Raw genomic sequence first — 13963 nt, forward strand, 5'->3', positions numbered from 1 at the left:
AAATATTTACATTTAGTATTTTTTCCTATGAACTCCATTGAAAATTAAAACATTCAACCCCCTATAACACACAAGAAACCTTGTCACAGGGAAGCAGAATACATATTAGTAACCACAAGCATTTCAGTACACCAGAACACCAAAACATATATTGTTTTGGCTCAATTCATTTAAGAAATGAATATAATTTTTGAAGATTCATGAGGACATGAACTACGACGCTTCACGCCAGCATATTTCATGAAGCACGTTAGCGCTTCCTGATAAATATGCCGGCATGAAGAGTTGTAGTTCATGTGCCTCATGAATCTTCAAAATTAAATTCATTTCTTATATTTACATTATTTTTTCCACAATTTACGCAATTCAACTGTCATTTTTAAAGCAAAACAGTTTGCACTATAGTTTTGACGTCAAGTACGTTATTATGACGTAACAATGGAGATATTCATGCTCATCCATGGTAGTTCATGAGAAAATGAACAGTATTTGAATTTGCAAAGAATCTTAAGGAAAAATATTTGTAAATGTAAATATTAAACAATAAATACCTAATTCATTAAAAAAAAAAAAAACTAATCTAATATTCCAAAAATATAACAACTGTACCAGGTACATGGAGAAAAAAAAAGAGACAGATAGACATGATGATTATGGTACACCCTCAAAATAACTTTGTGGAGTTGCTTAGGGTTGGTTGAAATAACAATAATGATTTCATTCAGTGTCACTCTCATCAGATTCAGACAAGTCAGATACTTCACCAAATATACAATCTATATCAACAAAATCTGTCTGCAGAGGCATGTCAATGAAGGAATGAATTTGACTCTCAGCGCTTTTGGCAGAAAACTCAGACAATGATAATAAATATCTGATCCACAGTTCTTCTGCCTTCAGCTTAAACATCATAAGCATGTGTTTACGCCCAATTTGATATCTATCTTCTTGTTTAGATTCAACTATAAGATTTAATAATTTTTGGTTGGTATCATCAATATATTTAAGCAAAGCTTTAATTTCTGTATTTGTCATGTGTTCCTGTTCCATTGCATGTTGGTGGAGAGAGTAAGCCTGGCAAGCCTTAATTTTGCCATCATCTAGGATGGCTGTAATTTCCAAATCTTTGTAAATTGCAGCAGTTGGTATGCTGACTTCAGCAAAAGAAAAACTTTCACTGAAGTTGCTATTAAATTCTTTGAGACACTTCTTTATTCTCTCACTGTTGGAGGACAACTGCTTAGAAATTCTTTTTGTCATTTCTTGTCCATCTGTCCAAATTATATAAGAACATTAGAAAATTAGAAGTTGCATTCATGCTCAATTGCATACACAAATTACTAAAATTATGTAAAACACTGAAATAATTACAAAAACAAATTAAGGAAAATCATCTTATTAGGGTTTAAATGGTTGGGAGTCAAAACTCATCTTTACATATACATTAATTTTGAGATATTGATGTTAGAGATAAAGATGTTAAACTGTATTTAGCAATGAATAAAAGAAAGATAAACATTTTTTTTTTACCGAAATATTTCTTCAGCAAGGACAGAATGTACTGCCTTTCATTGGCAAACATTTGCAGTTTTTTAAGATGCCCATGTCTTAATTTATTTTTCGCAGACTCAGAAAGTTCTTCTTTCCTGGCATCCAAACTTTGAACATCTAATTGTAAAGTTTTCTTTGCTTTTTTCAATTCACTTTCTGTTCTGCAAAAGAATAAATAAAAAAATCTAAACATCAACAGTTTTAAAATTTATTACAAGCAAAAGATAAATCTTATCAACATGCTGTTTATTCTGCTATTTGGTGTCATAACAGTATTTCACTTGAGGTTCACGTCAAATCATGGCTGACGCAAAATAATTCCTGAATCTTCCCTTCCGATTCGGGCATTTTAACACGAGACTGGAGCTGAATTTTTTTATGAGATGAAAAACAACATGTAAACTTCCTGTATTGACTAGATTCATTATAATTTAGGGCGTGCTGATTTTTCTATATACTGAATTTGAGTGGGGAGTGATTAGGTCCTGGACTTGATTTTCAAGCACCTGCTCGACTTCGACCGAAACAAACTTGCATGCCTTGCTGGATGCCTGTGTATTTTTTGGTACTAAAATCTTTATAAAGAATTGTTTTACAAGATCTGAAAAGGAAACTTCTCAAAAGTTTGTTTTCAATTAATACCACCTACTCAAATTTGCGCATTTTTGGTAAGAATATATAGCAAAATTTAATACTGTTGTGCAACCGTGTTCCTTTACTAGTCACTTTTGTTAAAATTCAGATCCTTTTCAAAAAGTTTATATAGCTATGTTAAAAAAAAATATGCAAAATTAAGCTTTAAAAGGGGTTATAAACGTCTTTTCTCAAACTTTACTAGTTAAACCTTGTTATCTCAACTTGCCATGATTCCGATCAAACTTTAAAATGTATTCCAAGAATTAGAAAAAATGAAGTTAAAACATCAAGAAAAAGTGGTTGAACTTGAGACTGCCATTTCTCTGAAAATGATAATGTTTCTTTGATAACATGAAACTAAACCATAAAACTATTCAAATGGCCATGGACAGCAATTAAGTAATAAATTAAAATTACATTTTACTTAATTTTGAGAACAAGGGCACTGCAAAACATAGCATCCCCTTGCAAGGAGCATTTCTATAAATTAAGGCAGCACTAAACATCAATCCAAATGCAAATTATGTCACTTCCATTTCCCACAAAGGATAAACTAACCCACATACATGCGTTACTACATTCCCTTCCAACTCCGTTGTAAGAGGCTAATAAGAGCACTGCTAAGTGGAACATCTTGCAAACAAGCACATTCCTTATATGTACAGTGCAATAATACAAATAGCATTGATCCTCATATAAATAATTAGTTTTATGACATGTAAGCTCACAGGTCCACTCAATAGAGTGTTGATAAGGTGAATTTAACAATTAATAAATATGAAAAATCTAACAGTAAAGAGGTTTTTTGTAACCATATGCAAGGGACATGGAACAATTCTATGTAGTTTAATACAGCTACTGCAAAACTATTGTTAATTTCCCCAATGCATACCAGAATAACCACTTTGTAGTAAACCAGCTGAATTAAGAAAAAATCTTTTTAATTATATCAGCTAGAATTTAGGATTTCTATTAGGAGAAACATTTTCAATGAGTAACTGAATGGAAAAAGGTAGATGATCAGTATCCAAAAGACAGTCCAGTACTCAGTTACTTGTGGATATCACTAATACTTACACACAAACTTACTTTTGAATATGGCCTTTCAATAGTATTTTTTCATCCTCATCAAGGGAATCAGCCAACATTGTCCTGCAAATAATATAAATATCAAAATGTTTCATATCAAAATATATCTGAAATGAATACATGCAGATGCAAAGAAAAATATATTTTATTAATTTCAAATACATTCGAACCTTGTTATAATATTATGAGAGATATCAAAGATTCATGATATCAGGGTTAAAATACTTAAAGAATAATTGGTAAGGATTTCCAAATCACCTCCACATATCCAAGGTATTTAAGATATCAGTGTTTGAGATACCAAAGTTTAACTGTATATCTATAGCTTGTAAATAATTTCAATCCATTAATAACATTTAGTTCCCAATTAATCTTATACAATTTGTTAAAGATTATTCAATTTTAAAAAGTCTAAATAAATTCTTTAAACTACTAGCTACCACAAAACAATTACACTTTCCATTTGATTAACCAAAAAAAAATATTATTATCTATTAGAAATAACCATTTGAAGTCTTTGAAGTAATTCTACTTACCTCTGTGTAACAATCTGATTGGAAAGCCAACAGTATCTTTCATCTGGTGTTAAGGTGACTGTAAGAAATTGACAATGAATATAGCATTAACTGGTTATACGAGTACATATGGGAAGTGTAAAAATACATGCATGCATGGTTCTAATGAGTCATGAAAAGACAAAAAAAAAAAGAAAAAAAAGAAGGATTTCATGATAATCAGGAAAATTCTGTTTCAAAGAAATAAATATGTTACATCTGTAAATAGCAATATACAATTTTACTCGATATAAAGAAAAAACAACTCTAAGCTCATTACTCAGTAGCATTCAATCTTACCAGAAACCTGTCTTCCACTTCTCGATAACTCTTTCCAGAGTAAAAACCATTCTGAGGAACTACCTTCAACAGATAAACATTTTTGATTTAGTGAAGTAAATTCATTGATAGCCTCTCCATGCTTCATCCTAATTATTTTTTTTACCTTATCAAATTTCATAAATTTATAGCATACCATCATGTTTGGCTTCAACAGCAGTGTACACATCTCTGGTTTCTTGTTGTATTTTTTTGGCTTTCTCCAGCATGGCCTTCAATCGTTCGCCTTAAAGTTATTTCAAAATTCAAATTATAAAACAACAAATATCAGTGTATCAAATAATAAAAATATGTTTACTAATAAATAAATCATACAGGAATTCTATAAATCTAATAATCTACCTCCAAAAATGGATAAGTTAAAGATATTGTCATGTAAAAAGAAATGTACCCAATTTTTCTTTTATTCTATTAGAATAATGTTCAAGTGCATCCACAATCAAATGTTGTCTATTTGAAACAGTCATTTCTTTTGTGATGGAACTGAATTTTCTGAGGTAGGACCACAATCTCTCTACACCTTCTCCATCATTTAGTCCAGTTCCTTCAACAAACCTCTGCCCATATTCAAGCTGAAAAAAGTTTTGGATCAATATATTACATTTTATTTGGCAAAATTTACTTTTTGGCTTTCAAAACAAAGACAAGTCTGGATATGAACATATTTAATTTAAATTGGGGATGATTCTAACTAGAAATTGTTATGCTGTAATCAATAGGGTCTGAATTTAAAGACAAAAAACTTAAAGAATTTAACATATTATCAACATATTTTGGAAATTGATATGCCAGTTAATTCACTTTGTTGACTGGTTTCCACTGTAGGGCATTCATCATCAAAACAATTAAGAAATTTAAGAATGAAAAAATTGCAGCTGACATTCTCACAAACAAGTTAAAAATAGGGTAGATTTTTACACTTGCAGATTTCATTTAAATCACATCAATAAATCTGTTTCACAATTTCAACTATTTCATTCACTCCAGTAATCACCTATGCCCCCTTAAACTTGCTATTTCCAATTTAAAAAAAATAATGCCAATTCTCCCAAACACTTAATTCAAAAAATATTCTTTTACAATAAGATATTACACAATAATTGAGAACTATATGTGTCGTAACACCATCAATGCCCCCGCAGGTAGCCAAAATTTCAAATGCCGTACTGATTAGAAATTGTGAGTTTTTAAAGAAATATAAATCTTTTCTAAGTACAATGGGGATAACTGTCAAAAATCACCAGACCAGGACCAAATTCGAACTTGACCTGTATTTTCTGGTAAAATATCTTCACATCTAGGCAATTTCTACCTTATACATACATCCTTCCAAAAGTTAGTGAGGGGAAAGTGAGAATTTCCTATGTTTGGCTAAGTTCAAGAGGGATAACTCCGTCAAAAATCATCAGACCACGACCAAATTCAAACTTGACGCATTTCTATGATGTATCCATATGTCAAATTTGAATTGAATGTGTGCAACTGTTGCCAAGATAATGAACGGAAAGTCAATGATGACGGAATGACAGAACAGGTTAACACTATATGTTCCCGACCATTTTATGGGGGATGCATTAGAACTAAATGCCGAAGAATTCCAATGCCTTCACAGTGTGCTAAACGATTAAATTTAGGCAGCTGCATTTGAAAACAATCAGCATACTTTTATATTATAAATTTTAATAAAGCATACCTGGCATGCCATATTATGTGCATAACTGTGAAAAACTGGCACAACAAACTTGAAATATGCCTGTAGGTCTTTGTTTTCTTTCTGTTTGACAAAAAAATGAAGTAACAATAAATAAAAACAGAGTTTTAATGAGACAGTTAGGTCAAAAATATTTCTAAATCTATATACTGATTTTTATTATTTATACCTGCAAGTGTCTCTTTAGGCTACATGCTATGTCATACATAATAGTTCCTGGTCTTTCATCCTGCTCAGAATTGTCAACCAAGTGTTGTAGGAGGTGCACTGAATATGCCAATCTAAATAAATTCAGTAGAATCTAATCATACTGTAACTTGTAGTACATTATTCAAATGAAATTTCATGACTTGTCAACAACTATTTACATATGTACACATTTAGTATTTTAAAGAACTGACAAATTTTCAAAAAAAAAGAAAAAAAGAAAAAAAAAGGAACTAGTCTTTTTTCAATCACTGAACAAAGAACATTATGTACTACCTCTATATATAACCATACTTTTCCTATTTCCATTAATTGTTGCAGATTATAAAGTATATGATCTCATATCAATACACTCAAATATATGAAGTCCGTTTTTTTTTTTTTAAATTAATTACCTTTCACCATGTTTCAGATTTAAAAAAATCTGTGGGATATCATGTTGGCACACAGAACCAAATAAACCAGTGATATCTAATTTATCAGTCTTCTTTTTAGAACGGATGATATTTCCTGCTTGAAAATCTGAGCAATTCTGAAACATAACAAGAACACATTAAAAAAAGTTGCTGCATTTTCATTCTAACTGCATACCTGAAACACTCTTTATGTCTAACAATGATGCAAGCTGTGTATATGATGTAAGATTGAAAATCACATGACAAAAACAATCCAGACTTTTGATAGCAACATAGCTAGCCAAGGGATTGTGAGCAAAGTAGCAGATTAGAAACCCTTGGCTAATAAAGATGTTGCAATGCATTATATGCATGATATTTCCTGCATACAATAGCCAGCAAGTTACATGTATTCATACTATGAAATTGAATCAAACTGACAATTACGATTTTATATGCATCACTATGAATTTGGTAACACTGATTCAAGAACAATAAAGATTGATATCACTAATACTAAATCACAGTTTTCTATAAATATGTATGTCATATTTTTTGGGAAAGATATGCCATTTCAGAAACCCAAAATATAAACATTTATCTTAATATAACAATCAAATCAACAACATTCCTCTATAAACTCATTTACTTTTTTTGCCTTTTCTAATTATGCTAATTAATTGATACAGCCTTATGTGAACCTTCTTCAATAAAATAAAACACTTACAATACTTTGCTTTTTGGTATCTAGACCATAAGTTGACACAAATGCGTCAACTTTGTCTTGGTCCATGAAAAATCTTTCTTTTCTTCTGGGTATGCCACTTCCCTCTCCTGATGATTTCTTATGTACAAGACCAAAGTTACCATCCAAGGAAAGTATTTTAGTTACTTCACTCTGAAAATTTATATTGTTAATATAAATACACCTTTTCATTATACTTACATTTTTTCCCCAAAGATCTGTTTAGATATATTTACATTTCCAAATATTTATCCTTAAGTTTCTTTGCAAATTAGAAGATTGTTCATTTTCCCATGAACTACTGTGGATGAGCATGAATATCTCCAATGTTACATCATAATACCATACTTGATGTCAAAACTATAGTGCAAACTGTTTGGCTTTAAAAATGACAGTTGAATAGCGTAATTTATGGCGACACATCAGAAAAATAATGTAAATATAAGAAATGAATTTGATTTTTGAAAATTCATGAGGTACATGAACTACAACACTTTACGCCAGCATATTTATCACGAAGCGCTAATGCACTTTATGAACTATGCCAGCATAAAGTGTTGGCGTCATAATTCATGTCCTCATAAATCTTTAAAAATTAAATTCATTTCTTAAATAAAGACAATTTATGATACTCTTAGACCTAGATATCTCATCATAAAAAATGATTGCATTACAACATGTCAAATTTTAATTTGTATAGTAAAACTTACATTATCAAAACTGACAAGTGCCAGACTGATTGAAACAGATGGATTAGAGGGTCCAGTGGCTGATTTACTGAGAATTTAGTGTTTAGTGATTTATCATTAGAGATGCCCGATATTGAAATTTGCAGACTGGAAGTATACCATACTTCAGCATAAATTTTATGTAAAATTTTAGCCAATGTTAAATACACAATGCACACAAAAATCTTCATATCAAAGCAGTGTTTCACACCTCTATCATGTGGACAATTAATTCACTCCTCTGTCCACTGACAGTTATACAGTGAATGCTGCATTTCATTTCCGGAATTTTGCATAGCATTGCTGACATTTATTTTTTTCATTTCTGGGATTTTTGCAGGGTTTGTGAAAGTTCACAACACTTACATGTGCCTCAGGAAAAAAAATCTTATTTTCCCTTTATTAATAGCTATGCAAAACTCATTATTTAGATTTTAATGATTTATTCATCATCTATTCTTAAATATTTTTTTATAAGTAAAATCTTCAATCCTGCTTTCATTTCCGAAAAGTACTACATGAAAAATGTTGGAGATGAAAACTTTAAAATGTCGGAAATGAAAAGTTGAAAATTTTAAAAAAAATTCCAGAAATGAAATGCAGCCTCAGTGAAACTTGTAAAACCTGGATGCTGTATACTCTGAAATCTTGCAAATACAAAAATGTGAATACATTCACATTTTTTTTCTAATAATCTTTGTTAAAATAAGCAATGAGTAAATGTCACTTTTCAAGTGTAGATCTTATGCAAATATCTTACATGATCGAAGAAAAACTGGTTTACCCATACTAAAAAAGTCAAGATACTATATTTCAAACAATTTTCATCAATATACATGAAATATATACCCATATCTCCCATTGAAGTTACTGGTAGATATTTCAGTTTACTTAAAAAAAAAAAAAAAGGCTCAATCTGATATTGGAAAAGAAGTAACAGGTATCAAGATTCACTTTTATCATTTTTACACACATACCTCACTACAGATAGGGCATTCATTGGTACTTTCAATATGGTTCTCTTCATACATCTCTCTATTGTTAAACTGAGATCTATGGAAACGATATTCATTGAAAGAATCCCCAACAAGACTTTTGTATATATCTTTCACCTGTAGGTACAGAAACAAAATATGTAAGCTTTTTGCAATAAAAATATACATTTCAAAAGATAACTGGTTTTATTGATGCTGAAAATACTGTTCTTCAATAAACTGCTGCTTGATAAACTACAGTAAAACACGCTTATAGTGAACACGCTTATAATGAATTGAAACTTATAGCAAAGTGATTTTCATTTCCCATCAGACTTTAAAATATATTGTAAACTTAACAGATAAAACGAATTAGGCTTATAGCGAAGCAAAATCGCCTGTCCCTGGCACTTCATTATAAGCATGTTTTACTGTACTACAAAGGCAAAGATATATAGCACATCCATATATAATGTAAAATTGATTAATTTCACGGGGATTTATTTATTATAGTTTTCATGACATGAAGAGACTCAAGAATTCATAAATGTACACCCCCAACCCCAACCCCCCCCAACCCCCCAAAAATATTGAATTTCAATATTGCAGCATTAAAATAATGTTTCCTCTTTAATCACAAAATAAAATCTCTTTCAACAAGTAATGACTTTTCCTAGCCATAAAATTTTATCCCATGAAAATTAGTGATTTAACAGTATACAATTAATTGTATTCCAATTATATTTTGTTGTATTTAAATAACAATTTACTCAGATGTCATTCAGTTTCTGTCATCTTGATATAAATATTATTTCAGAATTTAATCATCATGCTAAAATAAAATTTATATGAATTGAACGATTCCCTTCAGGTCAAGTTTCTTTGATTAAATATGACTCAAAAGTATATTCTTCAGTCTAATTTGAATTGCCTACTGTGACCTTTACCTTTAATGAAGATTTTAAACTCAACAAGGCAGTGCATGCATCTCATTGTGACATGTCCATTGAATAAGATAAAGATGTGAATTAAGATATAGATCCGATTGGTTGTCTGAAACTTTTACTCCTCTCAAAAACTTCCCTAAGCCCACACTGACGCTGGCATAAAAAGCTCTTTCAAGTGTTATACCAGTAATTATTTCTTTTCTTTTCTTTTTTTAAACAAATTCCACTTCCCTCTTTTATCAATATTGCAATAAATAATGATACAAAGAAGACAACTGAGCAACATAATCATTACTACAATGCATCTCCTATCAGTCCTCTCTTAAATAGGATCTTCTATAACGCAGTTGAGGTAAAGTTAATATATATATATATAGAGAGAGAGAGAGAGAGAGAGAGAGAGATATGTATATATAACAATAACAATTACCTCATCAGGTCGCACCATAACAGGAAATCCATTTTGAGATTGAATGATGGCATCACAGAAGGATTTTAAAGATAAATGCCCCTCAAGCTGAAGGACCACAGCCAATTCCATCAATTTAAAATCAAATGCAACACGGGGAGTTTCAGGAGAAGATGGCCAAAGTCTGTACCTGACCAAAGTGATAGACTCCTTCTCACACTTGCAAAATTGCATATTTATCTTATGTTGATGTCCTGAAATTCAATTAGAACCGATATAAATGTTATTTTCAGGGTTATTCTTTTTTTTTAATAATTGCTTGAATAATTTCATATTGTTTACAAATTTGCCAAGGAAAACTGTTAATGAGAGTGAAATTCATTATAACAAATAAACTATATACATATGGAGGCTCAAAAACCTAAAATACTACCATTTGTGTCTGCATGTTTTTCAAATTTCTTAATCTTGATGACTTTTACTTTTAAAACATTGGTACATAATATGTTTCATATAAGATCTTTGATTTAAATTTTGAACCCTTCTTTTGTGGCCCTTTCCTAGCTCTGAGGGTCAAGACATATCAAATAAACTTTAATCTGCAGTAGATGGGGATGCTAACATACAATGACACTTATAAATTTCATTTGAGACAGAATACACTTAACTTGCTAAAAGATTTAAGCTTTATTTATATGCAAATATTTGTACAAACTATTCTATGCCTGTCCTAGCCCAAGGAGTCATGACTTGATCAAAATTTAATTTTTTGTTAGGGTCTGGAACTAACCCTCATTCACTGTAATGAACTACAGGTAATGTTAGCAAGTTCACAAAGTAATGCCCCCTGGTGCAATATTTTTAAAATGCCTATTTGTAATCAATTTTTGCATGTGTGTCCTTGATCTTGCCAAATTGTCCTTGATTAAAAAAAGAAAAAAGGACATGATTTTAGGTTTCAAGTATTCGTTGAGTGAAAGATGGACATCCAATTTTTTTCCGTTAGAAAATACACACATCATAAATTTTACAATTATTCTGCCAGTGACCTTGAACTTGCCAGAATGAACTTGGAGCAAGATCAAGACACAACTGCAGGCATAAAAAAAATCTTTGTACCATGTATAAGGTTTCAGTGAATCTACATTACAAAGTACAGCTTGGAAAAGATTGCATATACAGACAGATGGCCAAGGTGATTACTATATCCCCACCCACCCACCTTTATTTGAGGGGGGGGGGGGGTATAAACAGCTTAAAGAAGGGACAATTAGCTCTCTAAAACCAATTCTCATTTACTCAGGAAACGATTCAATTTTGTACAAAATTTTAACATCTCACAATTGTGAATGTTAATTTAACACATTTGAGGTGTGTGCGTTTCTTTTTTTTCTTTTTTTTTTTTTTACTTGACAAAAGTACCTCCCCTTAATCTGAAGTGGGCATTTAAAAACAAAAAAATATGCTTTTTCAGTCTTTCTTACATTCAACTGCAAAAAATAAGAAAAAAAATTAAAAAATTTAAAAAAAACATTTGGAGACATAGATTATAAACTACAACAAGAGGCCCATGGGCCACAGCGCTCACCTGAGTAGTTTTTTCCCCTGCTGTTATTCACCTGATTTCCCCCCTTTTAATACCTATTGTGGCCCCGCCCTACCCCAAGGGGTCATGATTTGAATAATTTAGAATCTACACAACCCCAGGATGCTTCCACTTAAGTTTCAGCTTTTCTGGCCCAGTGGTTCTTAAGAAGATTTTTTAATGACCCCACCCTATTTTTGTTTTTTCTTGATTATCTCACCTTGTTAGGGGGCTTGGCCCTTTATTTTAACAATTTAAACTTCCCTTCACCCAAGGATGTTTTGTAATAATTTTGGTTAAAACTGGCCCAGTGGTTCTTGAGAAGAAGTTGAAAATGTGAAAAGTTTACAGACGGACGGACGGACAACGGGTGATCAGAAAAGCTCACTTGAGCTTTCAGCTCAGGTGAGCTAACAATTAGAAATGTGGTTACCTGATAGGCTTATCACAGCAAGGATTTTGGTGTAGGTGGTGGGACATTCCTTATGATCTTCCCTTCCAATGCATGTTTCTGATGAATTCTCATATGGGACATACATATCATTCTTAAAAAGACAAAGGAAATTCAAAAAATGCATATAAACCAGAAGGGATATTTATAAACTTTAATTTTGTAATTTTTGTATTAAAGTAACGTTCATTTTAAGGAAGTTCATATAATTGTGAAAAAAAAATTAAAAAAAAAAGTAAATAAGGCCAAAAATTTGTTTGTTTGCCCTCTCCCAACCGAGGATAAAAAAAATTGGGTAGGTAGGTAGGGGCAAATATTCTTTTAGTCAAAAACACCTGCAAATGTGAAGTTAAAATAGTTATTAATGAATAAAGAAAAATTTGTTTCCTGGAGGTCAAAAAATTTTTGAATCAGGCTGTTTTTAGTCAGACGGTCGGAAGAGGGCAAACAAACAATTCTTTTTAAAGATGACCAGCTGATTATTATTTACTTTCCAAACACATGGCTTGTGAAAAAGCACTACACTGTGGAGTTTTGTGCAGCATGTTTCACAGTAGTATGCTGTTGGACCACAGTCTGGACAGTAGATAATATGCATCGTCTCCTTGCCACAAAAACAACATTCCCATGTTGATGGGCACATTTCCTCAATTCTAGCCCTTAGCATTGAAGGCTGTACTGTTTCCCATCCTTCTCGTTCTTTAGTTTTTCTGGATACATAAGTCCTTACATCTATTTTTCAAAATAAAATTAATAAAATATTCTAAAGTTTGTAATACATAACAAATTGGTTCACATGCTTATCTCTGATAACTTTGTTGCTTTTCCTTTCTTGTTATTTTTTTACTAAGAGATTAGACGGTCTTGGAGGACCCATGATAGACAATGAGCAACAGATTTAAAGTAAACCAGAGAACTGTAATCCCTAAATCTCAATCGAGTCTGACACCTTGGTCCTGATGTTTGTCAGGAAAGGTTTCACAATTTTTTCCCACTTTATTCCCATGAAAAATTTTGACCTCATATTGTTGACCCACCCTTCACCCAAGAGGTCTTGGCTTAAGTGGTCTGAATCCACATAAGATGGGGATGCTTCAGTATCAACATGAAAACACTGGTCTTGATTTTTATAGAGGAATTTAGACAGTTCATAATCATTATATACATGTATTACCATGAAAAACTTGATTCTCGTTCTGGAAGTAAAAAAGAAATGTGGTGGTTATATTTAAAGTCCTTATTGCTATGAGGATGCATGTAAAATTAATTCATACAATTACCTTCCTGAACAACTGAAGTTGATGGCTGATCCAACAGTTCCTCTGTGGCAATTTTCTTTGGTTTCTTGGAACCTGAACATTTTGGCTCAGACTTCACAAATTCAATTTCTTTTCCCTCTTCCTTGTATTTAATTACTTTAATTTTTTGTGAATATTTTTTACTTCTAAGTGGCATCTTTGCTTTTAAGTGGCATATCTGAACAATAAAAATGAAAAATACCAACATGTAATTCTGGACATAATACACTCAATATTGACCAAAGCTTATCAACATATGACAATGATTTCAAATAATTATTTGACCTTGACATAGCCACTGCTTCACTATCTGATCCTCAGAATGTAACCAAGCTGTAGAGAAT

General features: G+C 31.4%; 1 protein-coding gene across 1 annotated transcript; it reads right to left on the reverse strand.

Moving 5' to 3' along the window:
* Window positions 1-581: 581 nt before the first annotated feature.
* LOC133179436 (uncharacterized) lies at window positions 582-13810 on the reverse strand. Its single transcript, XM_061314194.1, has 16 exons — window positions 13602-13810; window positions 12812-13053; window positions 12304-12415; window positions 10307-10539; window positions 8933-9067; window positions 7210-7380; window positions 6483-6619; window positions 6050-6161; window positions 5863-5943; window positions 4561-4741; window positions 4306-4395; window positions 4131-4193; window positions 3813-3870; window positions 3277-3339; window positions 1531-1712; window positions 582-1271 (listed from the first exon to the last, which is right to left on the reverse strand). The coding sequence occupies exons 1-16, from the start codon at window positions 13774-13776 to the stop codon at window positions 718-720; spliced, it is 2589 nt and encodes an 862-aa protein (XP_061170178.1). The 5' UTR covers window positions 13777-13810; the 3' UTR covers window positions 582-717.
* Between the last annotated feature and the right edge of the window lie 153 nt (window positions 13811-13963).

Source organism: Saccostrea echinata, unplaced genomic scaffold (genome assembly GCF_033153115.1).
Source record: "Saccostrea echinata isolate AGI-Se365-2 ecotype Australia unplaced genomic scaffold, CSIRO_AGI_Sech_v1 ptg000004l, whole genome shotgun sequence".
In the NCBI taxonomy this organism is placed as follows: domain Eukaryota; kingdom Metazoa; phylum Mollusca; class Bivalvia; order Ostreida; family Ostreidae; genus Saccostrea; species Saccostrea echinata.

Bases quoted from the DNA above. Each gene is read 5' to 3' on its own strand.
- LOC133179436 (XM_061314194.1), bottom strand. From the start codon at position 13,776: ATGCCACTTAGAAGTAAAAAATATTCACAAAAAATTAAAGTAATTAAA. The intron at 6,620-7,209 runs GTAAGTGTTTTA...GTTATGTTTCAG, and splicing joins ATACCAAAAAGCAAAGTATT to AATTGCTCAGATTTTCAAGC. The intron at 6,162-6,482 runs GTAATTAATTTA...GAATTTATTTAG, and splicing joins AATCTGAAACATGGTGAAAG to ATTGGCATATTCAGTGCACC.